Genomic DNA, 22314 nt, shown 5'->3' with positions numbered 1-22314 from the left:
TAAAAATACTTTTTAATATTATATATATACTCTCTCGCCCATTCTTTGCTCTCTATACAATTACTTTGTGTTATATTTCATATGCGATCACGTCGCGCGTTATTATCATCATTCAACGCGATGCAATTAATAAAACCGTCGTCGTGCCGAGCGTAATTAACGAACGTGTTCCACTTGTTAATCAAACGTGCGCGCGTCCTGTGATAATGTGGCGTATTATACTCGGTATATTCTTCAATGTGCACGCGTCTTAAGTGCATCTACTTGGCGGAATATCTGTCCACTGTCGTTCATCGAGCTCCAGATACCGCGGCCGAAATAGAGCGCGGACAGAAATAGACGTGCTCGCGCGTTGCCCATGAATGTTCCTTAAGAGGATACCGGACCGTCCTGTTTTACCGGCCATAATAATTATATATTTGCTTAATATAAGGGTTTTGCGGTGTGTACGTGCAAAATAGGATACCTCTCCACTCGGAAATGAATGAAGGAATATAAGTGAACGTTTGAAAATGTATTTGAAAGCCTAGTAAGAAACATTTCGGTGTGCAAAATGTTGCATAGTAAAATCTTTTTTATAAAGCTTCTAAACTCACTTCTCAAAGTTCACTAATACTCTTTGATAAAAGAGTGCGGAGTTCACTTGTTAGGCACGTGCAGGTTTTTTATATTAAGTAAATGTTGACGGCAGAAGCCGATAACACAAAACTGTAATTTTTTAATTTTTTTTCACTTTTCATATGAAATCATAAACCCCGCACTCCGTTATTATGTATACTTTAATTATGGAAAAGGATTTGTTGATATCTATAATCAACAAAAATATTTTGCAATCCTACTAATATTCGCATTCTGTCGGTATCCGGCATCCTCTTAATGCGCGCGGGATGAAAGGAATTGCAACGGCGAGGAAGAGCGCACCTACGCGCAATCCCGATTATTATCCAGCAGCCGGATTTCGTGGGATATGCATTCGTCTGCAAAATCGGGACCTCGGACTCCGAGCTTCGGAACGCAAAATTTCGAAAAGAATATTCGATTATATCTATATCTGATAGTTTAATATAAGAGATTAGAAAGTATTAAAAAAACTCGGAAATTTTTTAATCCATGCGTCTTTAGACCTGAAAGTCTTTCAAAGTCTCGTTAACGAGTTCACGCTGAATCATATGAGCGACAAATATTACCGGCTACTTTTTCAATGCGCGGAAAAACCTCGGGAAAAAAGCCGCAACGCGCGCGTTTCCCGCGATCGGTAACAGACTCTGCACGTGCATGTCTTTTTTTTTTCTTTTCAAATCGCGCGAAGGCTAGACGCTTTAAACATGGACAATAGTAAACGTTACGCAGCTAGACCCAACTCGGCCGATTGACATTTTGAATGCAAACGGGTAGGAGGCCTTTGTGCACTTTTAAATAGCGCGAACGATGCAAGTCTAATTTTCGTTACCGCATCGATTGTCTTGCATCATATGTATATTGTAGCGCGTGTGTCAGAGCTCGAGAGTGTGTGATTATAAATGTAATTTCAAACTTCACGACGGCATTTTGAGAAGAAAAAAAGAATAGAGAATAGAAAATGTTATTAAAAAAATACGTTCTTAATATTTAAATATATTCCTAACTGCGTTTATATAAATAAAAGAAATTGTACAACAAATTTTAGCTGAGTTTAGTTTTTATCGAATTTAAAGATAAAAGATCAGATGCTTTATACCCGTGAATACAATACATAACTCTTTTCTTCTACATCTAAAGTAATGATGTAACTGCGCTTTTCAACAACGCATTCCGCTAATCATACTGCGTAAAAACTGTTAAACGCGAACATGCATTTCTCATTCCATGTTTCAGTACATTTCACGCGATTTTCTTGCGATTCGTAGCTGCGTTATAATCGAGGACGATTTGTACGCGTTATGCGTAAGAGCGCGTGGCGATGAGAGCTTGTGAAAAACAACGTTATGGCAATTGTGTTAGAAATTTCTGCAAATTAATCGTCCCGCCGATAAGTTTGCTAACGAACCAAAACGTTCATTACCGCAGAACTCAATAGGCTCATTCAGAGATCGCGCGATGACGTAACAAATTAGCCGCTAATTGCTGAAGGTCGGATCGAAACTTGTCGAATATATCCGTTAAAGTGCCGGAAATTACTTCGATACAACTTCGAAATAGCTTCTTTAGTAAAATGCTAGCTGTTAAGTATAAAATTATCGCAGTAATTTACGGAAAATTGCGTTATATTTTTGTGATATTTCGAGCAGCTTTTTCCTACTGTAATAATTATTATTAATTATAAATTATAAATTATAAGATATGAAAACGAGTCTCGCAAATGCGAGAACACACGCGGTGTAAATAGATACGCGCCGTGTACAAACAGACAAAGTAATTCATACACATGCACTTAGGGTGAGCGCAGATAAGCGACGCGGTCCGCGATAAGTTGGTGATCGATGCACTTCCGTGGGCGTAAAGTGTTCCAGGTTGCAATTATCGATAATTGTGAAGTGACTGATTTGATCCTTGGGACACAACTAGATAAAAAACTTTAACACGCATTAACTACGAGTCGCACACGGACTGTGCACGCGTGTGCGTGTAACCGGCTATTGGCAAACCCTCGCCTTTCTTGGTGACTGGCCTGACTCATTCAACGACGAAGAAAACGCGTTAATAAAAACCGTGCCGATTGTCTTATAATTTTTTCTGCTCAAAGATATACCAACGATACTTTAAAAATATCGGGAAATACAATGGAAGAAAATTGCAATAACGCCAATACCTAGCACCAAAATCTTTTAATTAAGAGACAGTTAGCAAATTTCCAAAAGAGAAAGAAAACAATGTCGATAAATAGGGATATAATAAAGGAGCATTTTTCCAATTTTAAATGTATTTTAATACAGCATATTTTAATCCAATACATTATAGATGTAAAAATATTTAAGATTAAAAACTGCGATAAAAAAATAACAATGTTCTTACTTTTACTTTTGCTGACAGAAAATCGATTGTACAAAAAAGGTATTTTATTATAAATTGTTTTCTATTCTACATTGTTATAGATCTTCAATTTAATTTTGCTTACTAAAAATATAGCAAATTTGGAAACTTTTTTCGATAATAATATTCAGGAATGTGTTACAGAAATTCGACAGAACATAAATAGATTAAAGTTTGAGAAATTTTATGTATCCGGCAATGTTCCAACAAAAAGGCGTGGACGAGAATGTATGTATAATGTCGAACTATGATGAAGAGCGGCAGAAACGAAGGTAAACACTATTATTACGTAAATATTGGCTGACTTAGTGTTCCCAGCGTAGTCATGAATTTATACGGTATAAGCATCGCGGAACGCGCTATTCCCTTTAATTCCGAAGCACTCGACCACGAGAGCTCGCACTGGTGCGACGCGGCCGTAATTCAATTTCGATCTGTACACACGGTCAACCGGAAGTCGATTGGTTCTCATCGCAGAATTTCCTGGCCACACGAAAGGTAAACGCGATCGCGTGGCAATGCCGGAAAGGAGATCTTATAAACGTTACAAATATAAACGCGATTTCATATAGACCCTTAAGGGGACCGCCTAGTTTGGAGGGTTAAAAAAATCAACTTTTCTTACATTTTCTCAAATAACTTTTCAAGAATATTTTCTGAAACTTTAAATGCGATTCCTTGAAAATTCTCGGACTTGTAATGGTTTGAGCGATCTAGTTCCGAGATAAGATTTTGAGCGCTCGAACCCTACCGGCGTATATTATACCTGGACTTGATTATACTTGGAATATAAAGGTTGGAATTGTTGGCAGATGTTTCCAGAATTCTAAGCAGCATGAGTCCTTTTATGTTTCAGGAGTCGCCGATTAAAAAAAGACCTATCGTAACCTGCGTGAAGTTAGCACCCCATTTTTGAAATTTTAAAATTCTAAAGGTTGTTCCAGGTTGTTCTAGACTTGTTCTAAATTGTTCCAAAACATCAAATTTATATTATAAAAACTTTCGCGGAAAATTAAAAAATACAATTTTTTGACCTAGGCACCCCATTTTTCAAAAATCGAACTTTTCAAGATTGTTCCATGTTGTTCTAGTTGTTCTAAACATTGTTCCAAAGTATTAGTTTGATTGGTTAAAAACTTTAAAAGATATTGAAAAAACAAGAATTTAAGAAAATTTTGTTTATGAGAAAATGGCCAAAAATGTTTTTTTCTTAAATTTTTGTTTTTTCAATATCTCTTAAAGTTTTTAACCAATCAAACTAATACTTTGGAACAATGTTTAGAACAACTAGAACAACATGGAACAATCTTGAAAAGTTCGATTTTTGAAAAATGGGGTGCCAGGTCAAAAAATTGTATTTTTTAATTTTCCGCGAAAATTTTTATAATATAAATTTGATGTTTTGGAACAATTTAGAACAAGTCTAGAACAACCTGGAACAACCTTTAGAATTTTAAAATTTCAGAAATGGGGTGCTAACTTCACGCAGGTCCTATCGTAAATACCAAAAAACAGAAATATGCGGTGACTCTGCAATGTCAGCAATTTGACAAGATCAGTGTGGACACGTCTGTCGCTATTGCAAATATCTCAACTATTTCATATTGTTTTTGTATATCAAAATCCACAGATATTTTTTGAAGTATAAATAAAATATGTGTACAGACATGAAATTGATAGCAATAACCGTTTTTCCACCCAAAAATTCATGAAAATCGTTGTTTTCTGTCGCTTCCAAACCAGGCGGCCCTCTTAACTCTGATGGTTGAACCGATTTGCTTTCAAATATATACTTGAAATACAATAGAATTTTTTAATGTAATAAAAGGAGTTGTTGAGAATTATTGTAAATTTATTTATCATTGCCCAATAAAAACCGGAATGTAAATTTTCGAATATTACTACGTGAAATATTGAATTTATAATTTTATTTTCGATATATAAATTATCTGAAATATGATTTCATTTGTACTTACAATTGCAGTTGCAGTTTAATCTAAATGTCAACGGATCGCTATTGTGGCAAGCGAATAAATAACGACAAACTTAGTCTCACGATTTGAATCCCAAGGATGAATGGAAGCCTTAGAAATATTCCGCGTTGGCGAGCTAATATTGTGCAAGGAGTACGACACATGTGGAATGAAATAATCGAAGTTCCCAGACATAATCGCATGACGAGTAATAAGCAAATTATAAATAACATCATCCTGATGAAATAATACGACATTCGATCGGTAATACTTCGTCGTATTCTAAAATTAAAATCATCCAATATATATGTTACAAAAATTTCTAGAATAAATGCATATATATTTGCTATTCAAAACGATAGAAAAAATTAATGATTTCAATACAATCGTAAACAAGTAGATGAATAAAGAAATTTCGAGATTTTCAGTAAATTAAATCAATTTTATCTCAACAGGAGTGTCATTGAACAAAGTTTCTACTAAGAAATTTAATACTGAAAATTGAAGAGTTTCACGAGATAATACACACTGATCTCTTATCATATTCTCGAAGTAAAATTGGATTTTAAATTCATTATAGAATATGCCGCTTCCAGTCTGTTTTAGGTCAAGTCTCCGATTATCCGTACAAAACTCACGGATCGATATCTGGCTTCTTGGCGAATTTCGCAGCATTCGTAAAAGGATTAATAATGTCAAGAATCATGCGGAGTGAGAAAATGCAACAAATTCGCTTACATCTGCAAAAACACGCCTCTCAAGAGTCGCACGTTATATATACATATATATATATTGTGTGGGAGGCTGTCCAACCAAGCACCCATTGCTAATATCGATCGTGCCCCCCGTTCGCAACGTGTATGTGAACGACTAAAGTCCGAAGTGTCCGAGGGTGGTAACGTGTCTGTCTGATTCATTCGATCATGTTACTGACAAACCAGGTGTGCGCCATGAAAATGGCACTACGTGACTTATAACAATTTTAATTTATTGCAAAAATGTTGTTTTGAAAAAATTCCTAGCTAAAGATTAAAATCTCTTCTTCTTTAAAAAATTATAATTTTATATTTAATTGTATATTTAATATGATAGTCTTAAGATTATTTCCAGAATAACTTTGGAAGCGTGCATGCTAACAGCGGGGAAGTAAATAATGTTCATTTAAGCGTTAGAATACAAAATCTGAATAAATATAAAAAGCTGAAAATATATTTTACATCGTTTGTATTTCATTTTGATATTATTTCGTATTTCATATGAAATCTGATGTACGAAGATACTGAAATTTTTTCACAATACGTCCGAATTATTGACAATTGCGTTACAATAGTTGGGAAACACTGCGTAAAAGGATTAACGCTCGAAAGCGCAGCGATATTTCTTCCCATGTATGCCGCAACTTAAGTGGTCAACAATAAAGTAATTCCCGCACGGTCTTTAAGAACCTTTGCGAATTATAAACGCCCCGGTAAGCATTCAACGAAATACAAGTTTCGCATCCCAACGAGATACAAGCTTCGCTATCGCCTACGCGATACAAATACATGGAATAATTAATGAAATTGTTCGTGCTAAATTATATGCATTACGCCAGCCTGCGAGATTAATCCACGAATAAACCTCATTTTGCCTCGCACATATCTAGTTTTAGATTCCTCAAACAAAATATAATAATATAATATATATATAGACATATTATTTTATATAATTTTTTTATAAATAAAAGAAATAATTTTCTTTTTCACTATTTATTAAGCAGAAAAAAAATGTCGAAAGATATAAATATAATTCACACGTATATTCGAAGAATTCAAAACACATCTTCATTCATAGGAAAAGAAAATTACAAATTTAAGAGCAGGCAAGCGAAAAGATACAAACTTATACATATATAGCCGTGAGTTTTTTAGGTTTAAGAAACTCTTGCGAATTATAAATGCCCTGATAAACATCCAACGACGCAGAAGTCGACACAGCGAGTGGCTCACCGTCTAGTCCGTTTACGCGGAATATTTTCGCACGGCTCGAAAGAGAGGTGCAAGTATATATTGTGTCTGGCGGGAGTGTGCTCTGCCGGATCAATTATGCTAGTCTCCCCTAACGCGCCACTCGCTTGCTCTGCTCCTGCATCGTGTTGCCTCGCGAACGAACGTAACGGTTAGCGACGAATGTGCATCCGACGTGTAGACTGCACCAAGAGAAACTTCCGCGTTGCTCGTCTATAGTTGATAAGCCCTGCGCTGAGGTGGTAGCGCGAGCTCTTGCACTCTTTCTGAATTAAATATCGAAATATATATCCATCCCTGCGCGCACGTGCTCCCAATTTTTTTTTTTTTTGAGGACTATTCTGAGAGAATCAACCAAACTTTGAATGATTTATAGAGTCGGAGATATTTCCAAGACTTTGCGGAAATAGGGACAGACGTGATAATGATTTATGGCAACCGTATATGTTACCGTTATATTTAGAGAAGCGTGAATGAAGATAGTTGCGTGAGCTTTTATATTTTTGTAGCTTATTTCTTCGAAATGTTTTAGCTTTTATTTTTCTCGAAATTAACTTGTCGTATAAAAGATTAAAAACTTTGTCTTGATCTAATATAATTTAAATTAAATTTGATTTTTCATTAATAATGATATTATTTTATAAAAAAATTAAATTAAATGTTCAGAGATATACTAAAAATAACAAATTTATTTTACAAATACTAAACAGTCTTTAAAAGCCAACTATAGTAATCTAAACGACACGATTATATTCTGCCATGTGCCAGCACATACGTATACCAAATGATCGATGCAGAGTGTCATATATATAAACAATCACGGGATCAATAAGAAACATAGATATATCACAAACGTTAATTTTGGATCTAATATTTCTTCGATTACTCGAGAATACTGGGTTCGTGTTCAAAGTTCGCGATCACGAACACAAGATTTTGTCTTCGATTAACCCATCAAGTATTAAGAAGAAGAGAAGAACGCAAATATACACATTCTTGCTTTTCAATGCTTTCTGACGTTTATATAAAATGCTTTATACACATAACTATTAAAAATCCTTGATATTTTAAAACAACAGCCTTTCTCCTAACTTGCATATTCTAATATGTATATATTTAAAAAATTTTTTAAATATTTCCTTACTTAATCTTTAAAAAAAAATAATAAGGAGAGAGAGAAATGTTTGCATTTTAGAAATTTATATGTGAATGTAACGAACATATTCGCCAATGAAATTATCTATTAACGCGCGCGAATGTTCTTCAATTCATATACGAAAATATAATCATCCTCTATATAATAATTTCTTTGTTATTTTGCATATTGGCAAGAAGTAGCTCGGTATTTTAGAAATTAAAGCAAAGCGCGTTTCTCTCTCGTGATGCCACTTCGGACTTCCGTTCTTCGATTACGCTAACGAGAACGTAACTCGCTTGTGTTGGAAGTTTGCGAGATTTTTGGTCTCGTTCTATATGTCGGCAACAACATACGCGGTGAAAGGAAGTGCCGTCTTGCGGCTCGATCGGCGGCTTTGAAACGTCCGTTATTACGCCCGCTCGAAGGAATTCGGATGGCATGTGATAGAATATCCTTAGAAGCAATTTTCACCGAAGGAAGCCTGATATTATTATTCTTTCGATACTTTACTTTTTGTCATCCAAAGAATTACGATTACATATACCCTGCGTTTCTCAAAAATTAAAATTGTCGAAGCAAAGAAATCACTATATGTATAGAGCAACTTAATAATGCATAAAATTTTAATGACTTTTTTATACTAAAGAATTTCTTTTATAATATTCAACATCAAAATATGTGCATTTAATAAATATACATATATATATATATCTTTAAAAAATTATTTAAATTTAAATGAAAAATTAATCTTCGCCATTTGTATTCGCAAATTTAAAGTTTATAAAAAAGATATTGTTCTGAGTAGTTTATAATTTAGGAATAACTTTTATTCCCCCATATTTTAATTAAGAAGCAATCTGCTTTAATTTTTGAAAATCTATCGTAAGAATTAAACTCGGAAATGTTAGAATACCCTCTCTTGTACATTTGCTATACATATTATACATTATAATATATCATGACAATTTATTACATAAACAGCATCATATATCGCGAAGAAGAATTCAAAAATATTTCAAAGAACAGCGATAGAAAAGAAAAGGTAACGAAATCTCGACAAAAAAGGAAAACAAATAAAACGAAGTCGCTGAAGAAAGAGAAGTCATGCGAACAACGAAAGAGGTCGTTCACGAATTTTTTCCTATATGGGAGCGAGTTCGGGTATACAAAAGACCGGTCGCAATGACGAAGGGTGAACATCCATTGGGCCCACGCGTGATTATCATGTTTCGATCGCACCGCATCGTGTCGCGGTGCGATCGGCCGCGTGACAGCAATCGCGGAAAAACAGAGATGTACGAGCGAGCTCAAGCATGCGAGAGAGGAGAGAGAGAGAGAGAGAGAGAGGAGAGAGAGAGAGAGAGAGAAGAAAGAGAGAACGAAGACGAAACAATGGAAATCAGAGATAAAGAATAGAAGAAATATCTCGATATATTTATCTTCAAGAGAAAACTTCTTCTCGAAAAGAAATATCGAGAAAGAGAGAAAAGCGAGTGACGGAGAAATAAACGGAAATTAATAATCGGAAATAAATGAAGGAAAGGAATTTCTTAGAGCGAAATAAAGGCAAGCCGAGAGCGCGAGAGGGAAGAAGGCGATAAAGAAGATGCGAGACAGAACGACTGCAACGACGGCGAGAGGGAGAAACGCGCGCTTGCACGTACAATAATCTAGGGATATTCTTGCACGCACTCACCATCGGTCCTCTGGATGTTTATGCTGCAGCCGACGTCGATGTTGCACGTACCGTGATCCATGGTCATTTAATCGGTCTCGCACACTGCGTTCGGCACCATAAAACGCGCCCGGCTTCTTCCGTTACTACCACCGTACAACGGGGCCTCGCACGCGGCCGATTAATCGACTCGAGCGAGAGAGAGAGAGAGAGAGAGAGAGAGAAAGAAAAGAGGGACGAAGATGAAATCGCGCGGCGACGATGACGGTTGACAGTTACGGCAGCGTTCAAACTCGCGCGGCGACCGGTCGAACTTCTCTGTCTCTTTCTTCCCTCTTCTTCGCTCCTCGACGATGATGCTTCTCCTTTCTCTCTCTTTCTATACCCGTTGTCGCTAATCCTCGTTCTAGGAACGAAGCTCTTCTCTAGACTCCAAGGCACGCCCGATATGTATCTAGTCGCGGCTCTCGTTCGTCTCCTGTCCGAACGTTTACGCCGCGTTGTCGTCGTCGTCCCCGTCGTTCTCGTCGTCTTTGTCGTCGTTCTCGACGAGACGGCAAACGGTCAGCAGCGTCAACGAGCGCGCACGCACGCACACACACACGATCCGTACGTCGGCGTATCAGCCGAAACGCATCCGCGGCTCGACCGTTGGAGTATCTATCTCGCGCTCAGAGGACGACCGTTTGCTTTCGTGCCGGGATACACTGCCAGTGTCCGTTATTGACAACGGAAGAACTGCGATGGCGCCAGCTTCCGGCCGGCGCGCGCCGATTGTACCGACATCTGTCGGCGCGAATGTAAGTTAGAGTGACCATGCAAACAAAACTAGCTCGTACAGTAGCGTCACTGGATCCATTTTAGAGTCGGCGGAACTACATGGCCAAATTCATTCTTCGATGCCACGGTAAAACAGTCGGTTGGTGCACGTCCGTGCTAAATATAATCGTGGATTCAAAATGCGGAGAAATATTATGGATTTATTAATATTTTATTATCTACGCGTGATGTTTTGTCGTTTTAGTGTATACTACGGACAGCGATAATAAGTTATTATTGCAGTATTTTTATATATATGCACATAGAAAATAAATAATTTTTTTTAAGTTGATTTTTTTAATAATTTTTTTATACAGATGTTATCATTTTTTATTTGTAATTTAACATCGTTGCTTATAAAGTAATGATTATATATTGAGGACCAAGATCCTAAAAATATTAAAGAAAACTATCTTGAATTATATGTATTGACGAATTTGTCTTTTCTATGAAAAATTAAATTAAAATATTTCTGATCATTAAATATCTAAATAATTCACAAAAATTTCTATAAATTTTTTTTTTCCGATTTCAACATTTCTTATTTTTGCACAGCTTGTTGTTCCGTGGCTTGACGAATCAACGATTTTAACTCTTCCAAATTAAAATTTTCACTTTCCAATAATCGTTCAATGATGCGCGCCGCCCTAAAAACACATAAATCACACAATTATTATCACACACACAGTCACAACAAACATATTTAATTAATTTTTCATCAAGTATAAATTTATCATATCAAATTATAATTCTCACATATCTTGTCTTGCAGCTTCTGGTAGTCGCGGAGGTAACTCGCCAGCTTTAAATTTTTCGTAAACCTGCAAAAATGCTTTGACTTTAAAGGGCTCTCATGACGATAAAATCAAACATTATTAAATTATTTTATTTCATACATGCAAGAAATCTTCAACAATTACCTCTAATGCTCGTTTAACAATCTGTTCGTCCAAACCAGCACTTCGCGCAGCTGCATGTGCAAAACTACGTGTTGCGTGTCCAGTAGTTATACGATAAAGATATGCCACGGAGCCGTCGTTGTTTGTAACAAACTCGAAAGTCTGTACAATAAATATAATTACTAAATATCATTAAATAAAAATAAAAGTATAATAAAATATATTTACGCGTGATGTTTTGTCGTTTTAGTGTATACTACGGACAGCGATAATAAGTTATTATTGCAGTATTTTTATATATATGCACATAGAAAATAAATAATTTTTTTTAAGTTGATTTTTTTAATAATTTTTTTATACAGATGTTATCATTTTTTATTTGTAATTTAACATCGTTGCTTATAAAGTAATGATTATATATTGAGGACCAAGATCCTAAAAATATTAAAGAAAACTATCTTGAATTATATGTATTGACGAATTTGTCTTTTCTATGAAAAATTAAATTAAAATATTTCTGATCATTAAATATCTAAATAATTCACAAAAATTTCTATAAATTTTTTTTTTTTCGATTTCAACATTTCTTATTTTTGCACAGCTTGTTGTTCCGTGGCTTGACGAATCAACGATTTTAACTCTTCCAAATTAAAATTTTCACTTTCCAATAATCGTTCAATGATGCGCGCCGCCCTAAAAACACATAAATCACACAATTATTATCACACACACAGTCACAACAAACATATTTAATTAATTTTTCATCAAGTATAAATTTATCATATCAAATTATAATTCTCACATATCTTGTCTTGCAGCTTCTGGTAGTCGCGGAGGTAACTCGCCAGCTTTAAATTTTTCGTAAACCTGCAAAAATGCTTTGACTTTAAAGGGCTCTCATGACGATAAAATCAAACATTATTAAATTATTTTATTTCATACATGCAAGAAATCTTCAACAATTACCTCTAATGCTCGTTTAACAATCTGTTCGTCCAAACCAGCACTTCGCGCAGCTGCATGTGCAAAACTACGTGTTGCGTGTCCAGTAGTTATACGATAAAGATATGCCACGGAGCCGTCGTTGTTTGTAACAAACTCGAAAGTCTGTACAATAAATATAATTACTAAATATCATTAAATAAAAATAAAAGTATAATAAATAATTAAATAAAAATTAAATAATTAAAGTAACAATAGTAACGTGTATAAGATGTGCATTTTACCTGTTCCTCGATTATCGGACTTTGCGGCAACATGCTCATTATTCGATGCATATGCGTGGCCACAAAAACGTGTGGGCAGTAAATACTTCGCTCGACGAAATTATTCAATACAGCTGCGAGCAATGACAAGCCACTCACTTCGGACGTTCCGTTTCCGAATTCGTCTAAAATGACGATAGAATTTGGCGTGGACGTGTAAAGAGCGGAGTTTATCTAAAAAAATCGATAAATGATGAAGTCATTGAATAAAAATACAGAAAGTATGCACAATTAACAATTTGCTTTTTTGAGAAAATTTTTAATATGATTTTCAGTATTTTTTGAAAAATGTTTTCTACCTGTCGCATATCTTGCAAAAACATGCTTGTATTTAGAGCAATGCTGTCCATGGACGTAATCTGTGTCAGAATATGAGTCACTGTTCCTATGGTGGCTGATTTAGCCGGTACGTAGCAGCCGATGTGAGCCATGAACACAATAAGTGCAATTTGTTTGAGATAAGTGCTCTTGCCAGAAGCGTTCGGACCGGTTAAAATTTTTACGAGGCTCTTTCCGTCCCCGGAATAAGTGTCATTCGGAACGAAGATTGTTAGAAATTCTTGCAACGGGTGTCGACCTTGTTCTACTGCTATAATCTGACGCTCCACCATATTTGGCTTTACATAATTGTATTCTCGCGCGACTACGTAAAACGCCAACAACCTGATAAAAATAATGCACGAAATGTCACAAAAATTACGCATTTCATCTATAATAACTATAGATTTCTTGACAAATTTAAAATTGTTTTCGCTTTGATCTTTCTTACGGTTGATATTATAATTTCATACGATTCTTTTCTATAAAAAAAATCATAAGGTGTCTAATTCACTCACGTATCTAATTCAGCGCACAATTGAATCGCGTTGAAGATCGATGCAGCATGTTTATTTATATATTTCACGAGCTTCAATATAATGTAACTCTCTCGCTTGTTGATCCTCAATAATATATCTCCTATAGTATTATCTAACTCTGCAAAACGAACAAATGAATACGCTATTACGCATATAAAAATGATATTTCAAGTTACTCCATGTGTATTATATATCATAAGATGCATAGAATTATAAATTATATGACAATAAAACCTTTAGCACTGGGACTTTTATAATAACGTATATTGTTGCTAACAAATTTAAATTCTAAATTCTGCAAATCCACATTGTCGGCTGGCGACGGATTCCATCCGGTTATTGCTAAGAGGTATCCGATATTCGGTATGTATACCATCTTGCAGGTTGTCACCGAAGGCGGAAGATGGTCTTTCATATCTTTTTCTCCCATTCGTGTCAAAGTTTCGGGTAAAGTGCCTCTTAAGTGATGCACTGCATTCCGATAGAAACATAATATGTATATAAAATTTAGGCAGATGCACAGATGCAACAATTTTAGACATATTACCTCCGATACAAGAATTACAATTTTTGTTCGTAAAAACAGAATTATAATATAAAATAATATTTACATCATTATTCGAATTCTGCGAAACAGATCAAGATTAGCTTACATTTATCCAAATGTGAATCCACGTTTGCTCGGACGATGAAATCATTTTCGGATCTCTTCGAGCTAAAGTCCACTATGTATTCGATAAAATATTTGACGTAACGTACTTCGTTCGTGATACTATCAACGATTTTACGAAACAGTTTTATTTTTTCACGATGTTTTTCGCATATGTCGGCGATGTATATTATGGAAGATATCGTCTTGTGTAGCGTGAAATATAAAATAGAATATGAGATAAAAACATAGTAAAAAAACATCATGAATAAATTACGTTGACTAAAAAAGAAAAATTTAATAAACCTTATGCAATCGTCGCCAATCAGAAATTTTAGCCTGCTGCGCTAGATATCGATCCAAAATAACATTAGTCAAACGATAAACGTGTTTCAAACATGACATCAAATTTTCGACGATACTCTGATTATCCGGATTAAGACAAAATTCGATAACTTCGAATCTTCCATTAAGAATGTCGATATTTCTTGTAGGATGTCGCAACGTTCTCCTACACACACAATAAATCTCTATTTAAAATATTACTCTATATAATGAGACATTATATATATGATAGTTATATAAAAAAATTATGACAATAATACGGCCATGATTACTTGCCACAAAAATTGTGCTCCAGGCCGCGATTGACAACGGCTCAAAAGAATGAATAAGCTACCACTTTGTTTCTTCGATGCCGCATCGCCACACTTGAAAAGACTCGGATGATGTCTGGCGTGCACGATATTTAACGCCTCGTAAGTATCGTCATTTATCATGACAATGTCACGTCTACATCCCAATACACAGTAAAAGAGTTAGCATATATATTATGAAATACGCATCTCGTAAGTATCGTCATTTATCATGACAATGTCACGTCTACATCCCAATACACAGTAAAAGAGTTAGCATATATATGAAACATATATTATGAAATACGCATATCATAGAAAAATATTCACGATAAATTATTAAAACAAAAAAAAATTATAATAGTAATCAATAAATGTAGATTGTGATAGTACAATGAATCCAATTGTTTAAAAAATATAATTGCGACTTTATGAAAGAAAGATTTAATCCAACAAGAAATCAGAGATGCTTTTTTATAAAAAAATTAATATTCTCAGGGAAATTTTCAGTGAATGGAATGCCATGATTGTACTATCAATGTCACGTCTAAAATATTAATATTCTCAGCGTGAAGCCAAAGAGACTCACAATGTTACGCTAGTCAAAGATACAAAGTTAGGTCTGCCGGAAGGATCCAACGCGATATTGCTCCAATGCTGATCAATGTAGATCAAGAGCAGACCCAGCGCGTGTATCATGACGATCGATTTGAAATTCAACAGGCCCTGAAGAAAGATAAGTCTCTCGACGTTGTTGGCGTTCTCCGGTTCCGACTCGAGCTTGAGACATCGAACTCTGTGATAGCATCTGTCGAAGCCGTGTTCCCTCTTCCGCATCACCCTCAGCGAGACCTGCGTCGGCCCCGCACTGCTCGTTCCCGGTGATTTGTTCGATTCGCTCGACGTTTCCGATGTTACCAAAGTCTCGATTGCCGTGAGAAACTCGTCGGACGTACCGGAAATCGTGACGACATAACGCGGTTGGCATTGTTTATACAGTGTTTTCGTGATGTTAAAATGAACATTGTCGTCGTAGGTATCGTCCATCACGAACAATTCGGAAGTGAGAATATTGTAGTAGGCTGCGCCCAATTGATTGTTCGACCAGATCATAGCTAAAATGATCTGCGAGGAAAAATATGACTTGTATTGTTGTAATAAAGAATAAATCAATATTTCTAAGATTCGCATAATGATAACCATAAAATTCATATCGCCTTGCATACGTTTTACACAGGGCGAATTTGTCATTTTTCAAGGGATCATTATTATAGTATTTTATTCACAAAGAGAGCTAATATATTGTAATAATAAAACTAAATTATATGACAAATGTGTAACAAGAATGGACAAAAATATTATTTAAAACATTTTAACATAATTTAATATATGAATTAGAAAATATACTAGCCTCGTCTCTATCAGTAAAGTTGTCAATTTGCATTGCAGAACCATCATTGCCCCGTTGCTTTTCCGCTGCATTTGATTGTTCCGTTGGGATATTCGGCCTGTTAAACTCTTCTTCATCGCTACTACTTTCGTTCAATATCGACTCGAATTGTACTTGTCTAAAGTGAAAAACATGTACTAGCGTGTTAATTTTGAAAATAAGATGTAACAATATTACTTTGATATTATATATGCATCTAACTTCTGTCTAAGAAAATCTGTAATGTGTATAAGAGAAAGAAACTAAAAATGAGGCGATTTTATAAAGAAACACAAGTACAATGAACATACATGTTAGTTAAAGAAGAGGTCGATGACGAGATATTCCTTGAGAAACCCAGCGAGCTCATTTTTTATTGTTCGTTCTTCGAATTTCAGATTCGAAATGCACGAACAATACTACAATGAAGTAACAACTACCTGAATTTGATTCACATAGAACGTTAGTCGTGTTCGCCTATTCTGCGACAAATTTCACACGATATATTTAACAATCTAAATATATATAACAATCTTTTCTTTGGTTTTTAAGAAAAATGTAAAAATATAGAATGCAAATAAATACTCTCTCTCTCTCTCTCTCTCTTTCTCTTTACAAATATTTAAATATAATATTACGTAAGATTCATAAGTTAAGTCTTTTTTTATGCGCACAATAAAAACATCAATATAAGAACTATAAATATAATTCATATAACATAATCGCACTATAACCTTAGTGCAATTTCCGCAGAACTTTGACCTGTTGAAAAAAATGTGGGAAAGGGATAAAAAAAAATTTCGCACGAATTCAATAACAACATTATTCTTTGATTACATTACATGAGCAAATATTTGCAGTCGCCTGCAATTGTTACCTGTACATAATTACAAAATATTGCCCTAAACCTGTTTAAGTAATAAGTACCCGGTATTATTGGTATTTTTTGCGACGCAGTTTTATAACTGTATAAAACGATCTCGCGCGCGATATAAGATTATGGTCTTTGATTCAGCTATTGCTTTGTTAATACTTACGACACATATAAATAATAGATGGACGTACCAAGAGTTGTATGGAACACATTTGGTTAGGAGTTAGATTGTGTTACTTGTTACACATCATATATGAAACATTACTTGACATTAGTTTTCGCGGACGTAATGCTACGTGATATATATATATATATATATAGATGCACGCGGCCATAAGAGTGGAGGACGTTTGCTGGCGTTCAACGCATCGGAAGATAAACCAAGACGCAATATCGCGGCGTGCGACTTTCTTTTAGACATAACGTAACGCATTCGATTATTGTGAGATGCGTTGATTTATCGCACGATGCTCGTCACCTATAATGCTCGCCCAATACGTAGTTAGAAGCGCGATCGTATTTGCTTGGCTTGGTTTAATGAAGCGTTGTTAAATGACTAGAGGTGTTAAGACTACTTACTTTACGCCCACCTTAAAACCTGTGCAGGATAAAAAATCAGAAAGCCAAGAATTAGTAGTCGCACAATACGCGCGAGTTCTTATCTACGAGTGCGATTAGTAGATTTAATTACTACTACGTTTCTATAGCAAACATTAATACTCATATTTATTAACTTGCAACGAAGACAAATTTGCAGAAAAAGCTGTCGCATCAAATATCGACTGTAATATCGAGGTAACAAACTATGGCTTACATTATGAGTTCTATGTATACTGAAGCAAGTACACAGAAAATAGATTACAAACTTTAGATCGAAAAAAAGATGCAGGAGTAAATTTAAAAGATTGTACATACTTTTCTAGGTTTTCGAGAGAGAAATAATAAAAACAAAAAGTGTTCTATGTATTAAAAAAAGACAAACAAAATAACTAAATAAAATTTTAAACTAAATAATTTCAATATTTTTTACTTTAAAACAGGAAAATTCTGTAAACAACTATATAAGAAAAAATATCATTTTTGTGATCACATTTGATTTTTATTTAATAGATTAGAAAAAGAGAATTGCATATTGCTCGCGCTTACTTCAGTATGAGGAGTGTACCAGAAATCATAAATCATTCGAGTCTCTACTCAAAATCTCCCTTTCAGGCATTATGCATCCGTCGACAATACTATTATTTTGGGAATCATTCTCAAAAAGGAGGATCGTTATCTCAAGCGGAAGTCAAAGGGACCAAATTGTATCTAACATACCTAGACCGAAGGGGTTTACTCTTGCCGCCGGTTTGCCTGGAATGCGGTCTTGTGTTCGGTTGCGATAGCTCGCTGTCGCTGCTCGCTAAGGAAGATCTCGCCGCCACGGCCCCATGAGCAAAATCTTTCCTGTTAGGTAACATTTTAGAGAATTATTCGCCATTAGCGGTTTCGTCTCGCAATCGCGGACTGTTGTATACGGGCAGCGGTCTGACATGGCCGCGAGCACGTGAGTGAAAGTGAATTCATAGAGATTCTTTGGAATGACGGACTCTTCTCTTCTATATACGTATTGCATAGTGCAGAAGACCTTTACCCTTCTTAACCCTTTAGCCTATGTATTGAAACACTGCGTTCGCTTTTCGTTTTCTTTTCATTAAATATCGTATGGTATATCACTCATGTAAAAAATAAATACAAACGGAAATAAAATGAATTACTTTAACAGACATATATATATATATTTTATTTATATTTTCTTTAATAAAAAAAAAATAAAATAAAATATTTCTGATCTTCCGGAGAAAACTTACTCTAAAAGAATACATATAGAAATTTAACTTTAATTCTGAAGCTCGAAAATATTATCTCAAAAAGATTAACGTCGTTATTATTAAAAGGTAATTATAAAAATTTTGTTGTTATAATTACCTGTAATTGTCTGACCTGGGCGTAGAGTTGAGATTCGCGGTTTTATTAGTGGTCGTGTGCCCGTCCACGAAGACGGCCGAGCTCTTGGGAATGTCGCAGATCACCTTGGGATGGACAGTTGTTTGCTTGTACTCCAGATGCGATGACGATTCAGTGGGCGTCCAGTCATAATACTTTGGCCGGTAATCCTTGTATTCCCTCGGCTGCTGTTGATGATGCTGCTGTTGTTGTCTGGAATCCGCGCTGGACGCCCTCTTACGCAGATACTCGTCGCTGCTGACACTGCTCTTCCGCGTGGTCGCCAACTTCGTCGGTGGGACTGATGTTGGCGATGACGCGGACGATGACGGCGCGCCGTCCGGGTCCGCGCGAGATAATTGCGAGCTGTCCCACACAGTGGGCAAACTACCCATAATTCGAACACTTTGTTAAGCAATAGCAAACAGTTCGCAATTTTCAAAATTAAAATCAGCAAAGAATCATTATATATGCATATAAATAATTAAACGAATTATACCTATACTTTCAAACAATTTCCAAAACAAAGTATATATATATTAAAAAATAAAAACAAAAACAAAAAAATTAAAGACATATATTGTATATCAAGATAATGTCGATACTCAGAAACTATTCAATCTTTTTCTTCATACTTATTGTTAGTTATTTCAATTCGATAATAATGTTTTAAACATATATTTACACAAGATACATATGGAAGAGCTTTCTTGATCGAAAAAAATCAATGTATAGATTTTTTGGTGTTTAACAGATATAAAGATTTTATAATTGTTTACTATTTCGGAAATAAATATGCAAATATAATCGAGTATTTACCTCATATTTTCGTCCATACTGTACAAGCGAAGTTGCTGCCTAATGTTGGCCTTTTCCCTGGCACGTTTCCGTTGAAATTCTTCTTCCACTTTACGCATCGCCTCTAACTCGCCTTTCCTTTGTCTTTCCTTGGCTTCCGCCTCCCGCGATAACTTTTCCGCCAATCTACGCCTTTCGATCTGTCGCACAGTGCTCTGAAACGTGAATCTTCGACCCTTCGAATTGTTCTTCGATGGTGGCTTGACCTCTGGCGCGACCTCCTTGTCGTCCTGCAGATTTTGCTGAGCGGTAGGCGAAATGCTCCGTTGTTTCATTTCGGAGATATTTTCACATGATTTCGAAAATCTATTGTTCACCTTTCCATCGCTCGTAAAAGGTTTGTCTTTAAGAATAGCTGAATTTTTGGGCTGCTTGTTCGTCTTCTCCATGTTCTTGTCGGATTTCCTAAATTCATCTACGTCGTTTTTATGATACTTTGACCCAATATTGTTGCTAAAGTTCTTTTCACTCTCCATCACCATATTGCTCCTGCAATTCAAACCTTGTGACTGATATTGAGAACCGTTTGATTCGGGCAAATACATCACATGGCCGCCTGAAGCCAGATAGGAAAACGAGGGCGGCTTCATAATTATAGGAAAATCACTGCGGTCCTCCAAATCTTCCACCAAATCCTCGTCATCGTCTTCGTCGTCGAAACTGGGCTTCCAACCGTGTGGTGAAGATCGCGTTGCGTCCGTGATCTGTGTATGTTGCAGGGATGTCGGCGCGCTTGTTGATAGTAACCAGTTGTCATCAAGGACATCGCGAATACGTTTCCTCTCGAGATCCAACGGACCGAGCCCGAGGGCGCCCGATACTGATCTCTTCAGCTTCTGCAGCGAGTTGAAGGTCGAGCCCTCCTTGCTCTTTGGATCCGGATTGTATAGATACATGCGATTGTCGTCGCGCGGCAACGATAACGAGAACACGTGTGCTCTGGGCGGAAACTTAACGGGGGTCGGCATTGGCGGAGGCGAATCCACGCCAGCGTCACTACTGGATTCTTCGCCCAGATCTTGCTGCGGCGTCCACGTCGGTCTTGTCGCCGGTGTTTTCAATCTATTGTTATTAGTATTGGTGCTGACGTCTAATGAATCGTCATTAACTGCGCCAGCATCCCCGGATATACCAGAATCGCCCGATTTATCGTGCGAACTTCGCGGGCCAAGAGCGATCAGTGGCGGAGGTGGCCTCGATAGACGTTCGATACGCTCCTCAAACATTACCTGACATCAAACGTTTCGTAACTCCTTAACCAGAAATATCTCGAACGATTTATACGATGTTTTCAATTTCATTTACATGGTAATTATTATTTGCTATAGTTGTTATACTAGAGTATTCTCTATTAATTATTATACATTCTTCGCGCACACTTACCGGAACTTCCTCGCTCGCCGTGCTCATGTTTGGTCCTGGTGCTTCTAATGCTGACAATAGCCTCCACGCTGCCGATGGTGAGAATCGTGGAATTTCTAGCTGCTTCTTAGGTAACGTGGGCCGTAATTTTAACGAAATATCCTCTATTCCACTCTTCCCCTGATAATAGCGAATATACGATCCAGCAAAAAAATTTCTTTATATTCTTTTCATTTTAAATAAATAATTATACTAAACAATTATATTATAAAAACTTGTAATTTTATCGATATTATTACAAATAAAACAGAATATTACTCACATCATCCGTATAATCGTGGCATTCGATCGATCCGTTAACCTCTCTAGCTTGCAACCTGGACTGTATCTGCTCCATATGCTGGTCCACGCAATTCCGCGACTCATTCGACAATGCTGCGTCCATGCCGAAGTAGAAAGTCTTCGGTGCGGATTTCTCCGGTGACGGCAGTCTAGAGAAACAATTGAAAACGATATTTCAGATCTTCCGCGATAATTATAAACAAAGGTACTAATTAGTCATCGGTTATCGACGCCATCGGAAAATTAATTGCTCACCTATTCGCATCGCGCGCCGCACGAGACATTCATTGATAAGAGAAATAATTAGAATAGCTTGGACGGGTACGTGCGCATCCGCGATTCGCGAGAGAGATAAATCGATCTGAGATGCAAGAGCAACTTACACGTGCCAATTTTTCTCGCGCACGACTTCCTTGACTTCTGGTTTCCTCACGAGCTTCTCTTTGAATTTCGCGTCCTTCTTCTCCACCGTCGCGGGAACAGGTTCGCAGGGCCATCTCTTCTCGTCCTGTGCGCCATCAGTATTCCTAGCGTCGCT

The 22314-nt window shown here is 36.2% G+C and overlaps 3 protein-coding genes and 1 long non-coding RNA gene across 6 annotated transcripts in view; 1 reads left to right on the top strand and 3 right to left on the bottom strand.

Annotated features, from left to right (window-relative positions):
• Positions 1 to 5929, top strand: part of LOC115243538 — an 11785-nt gene extending 5856 nt beyond the window's left edge. Inside the window, exons 3-5 of the long non-coding RNA XR_003885240.1 lie at positions 3154 to 3507; positions 4994 to 5246; positions 5579 to 5929. This is a non-coding gene — a long non-coding RNA (uncharacterized LOC115243538). The remainder of the gene's footprint in view (positions 1 to 3153; positions 3508 to 4993; positions 5247 to 5578) is intronic.
• LOC115243534 (kinesin-like protein Klp10A) overlaps positions 1 to 10543 on the bottom strand; it is a 34532-nt gene extending 23989 nt beyond the window's left edge. For 2 of the 3 annotated variants that reach the window (XM_029820632.1, XM_029820633.1), the window contains exon 1: positions 9823 to 10543. In XM_029820632.1, coding sequence (XP_029676492.1) covers positions 9823 to 9889 — 67 coding nt within the window. In that variant the 5' untranslated portion in view covers positions 9890 to 10543. The remainder of the gene's footprint in view (positions 1 to 9822) is intronic. The other variant, XM_029820634.1, reaches the window with a different exon arrangement.
• Positions 10544 to 10912: 369 nt separating this feature from the next.
• On the bottom strand, positions 10913 to 11690 carry LOC115243651 (the record flags this gene model as incomplete). The annotated part of the gene is made up of 3 exons (XM_029820793.1): positions 10913 to 11267; positions 11377 to 11441; positions 11541 to 11690. Coding segments are annotated over 3 exons (321 nt in total), but the record flags the coding sequence as incomplete, so codon positions are not given.
• A 402-nt stretch (positions 11691 to 12092) lies between these two features.
• The window catches only part of LOC115243650 (DNA mismatch repair protein Msh3-like), a 76750-nt gene continuing 66528 nt past the window's right edge, over positions 12093 to 22314 (bottom strand). The window contains exons 5-22 of the mRNA XM_029820792.1: positions 22160 to 22314; positions 21757 to 21925; positions 21456 to 21614; positions 20034 to 21301; positions 19197 to 19601; positions 18546 to 18674; positions 16337 to 16493; positions 15515 to 16050; positions 14888 to 15082; positions 14597 to 14798; positions 14295 to 14496; positions 13876 to 14112; positions 13621 to 13759; positions 13084 to 13447; positions 12746 to 12958; positions 12486 to 12626; positions 12322 to 12386; positions 12093 to 12212 (exon numbers count right to left, since the gene is read on the bottom strand). Coding sequence (XP_029676652.1) covers positions 12107 to 12212; positions 12322 to 12386; positions 12486 to 12626; positions 12746 to 12958; positions 13084 to 13447; positions 13621 to 13759; positions 13876 to 14112; positions 14295 to 14496; positions 14597 to 14798; positions 14888 to 15082; positions 15515 to 16050; positions 16337 to 16493; positions 18546 to 18674; positions 19197 to 19601; positions 20034 to 21301; positions 21456 to 21614; positions 21757 to 21925; positions 22160 to 22314 — 4842 coding nt within the window. The 3' untranslated portion in view covers positions 12093 to 12106. The remainder of the gene's footprint in view (positions 12213 to 12321; positions 12387 to 12485; positions 12627 to 12745; positions 12959 to 13083; positions 13448 to 13620; positions 13760 to 13875; positions 14113 to 14294; positions 14497 to 14596; positions 14799 to 14887; positions 15083 to 15514; positions 16051 to 16336; positions 16494 to 18545; positions 18675 to 19196; positions 19602 to 20033; positions 21302 to 21455; positions 21615 to 21756; positions 21926 to 22159) is intronic.

Source organism: Formica exsecta, unplaced genomic scaffold (genome assembly GCF_003651465.1).
Source record: "Formica exsecta isolate Colony F162 unplaced genomic scaffold, ASM365146v1 scaffold72, whole genome shotgun sequence".
Taxonomy (NCBI): Eukaryota; Metazoa; Arthropoda; class Insecta; order Hymenoptera; family Formicidae; genus Formica; species Formica exsecta.
Note: the sequence above shows the minus strand (reverse complement) of the source record. Positions and strands in the feature narration are given on the sequence as shown.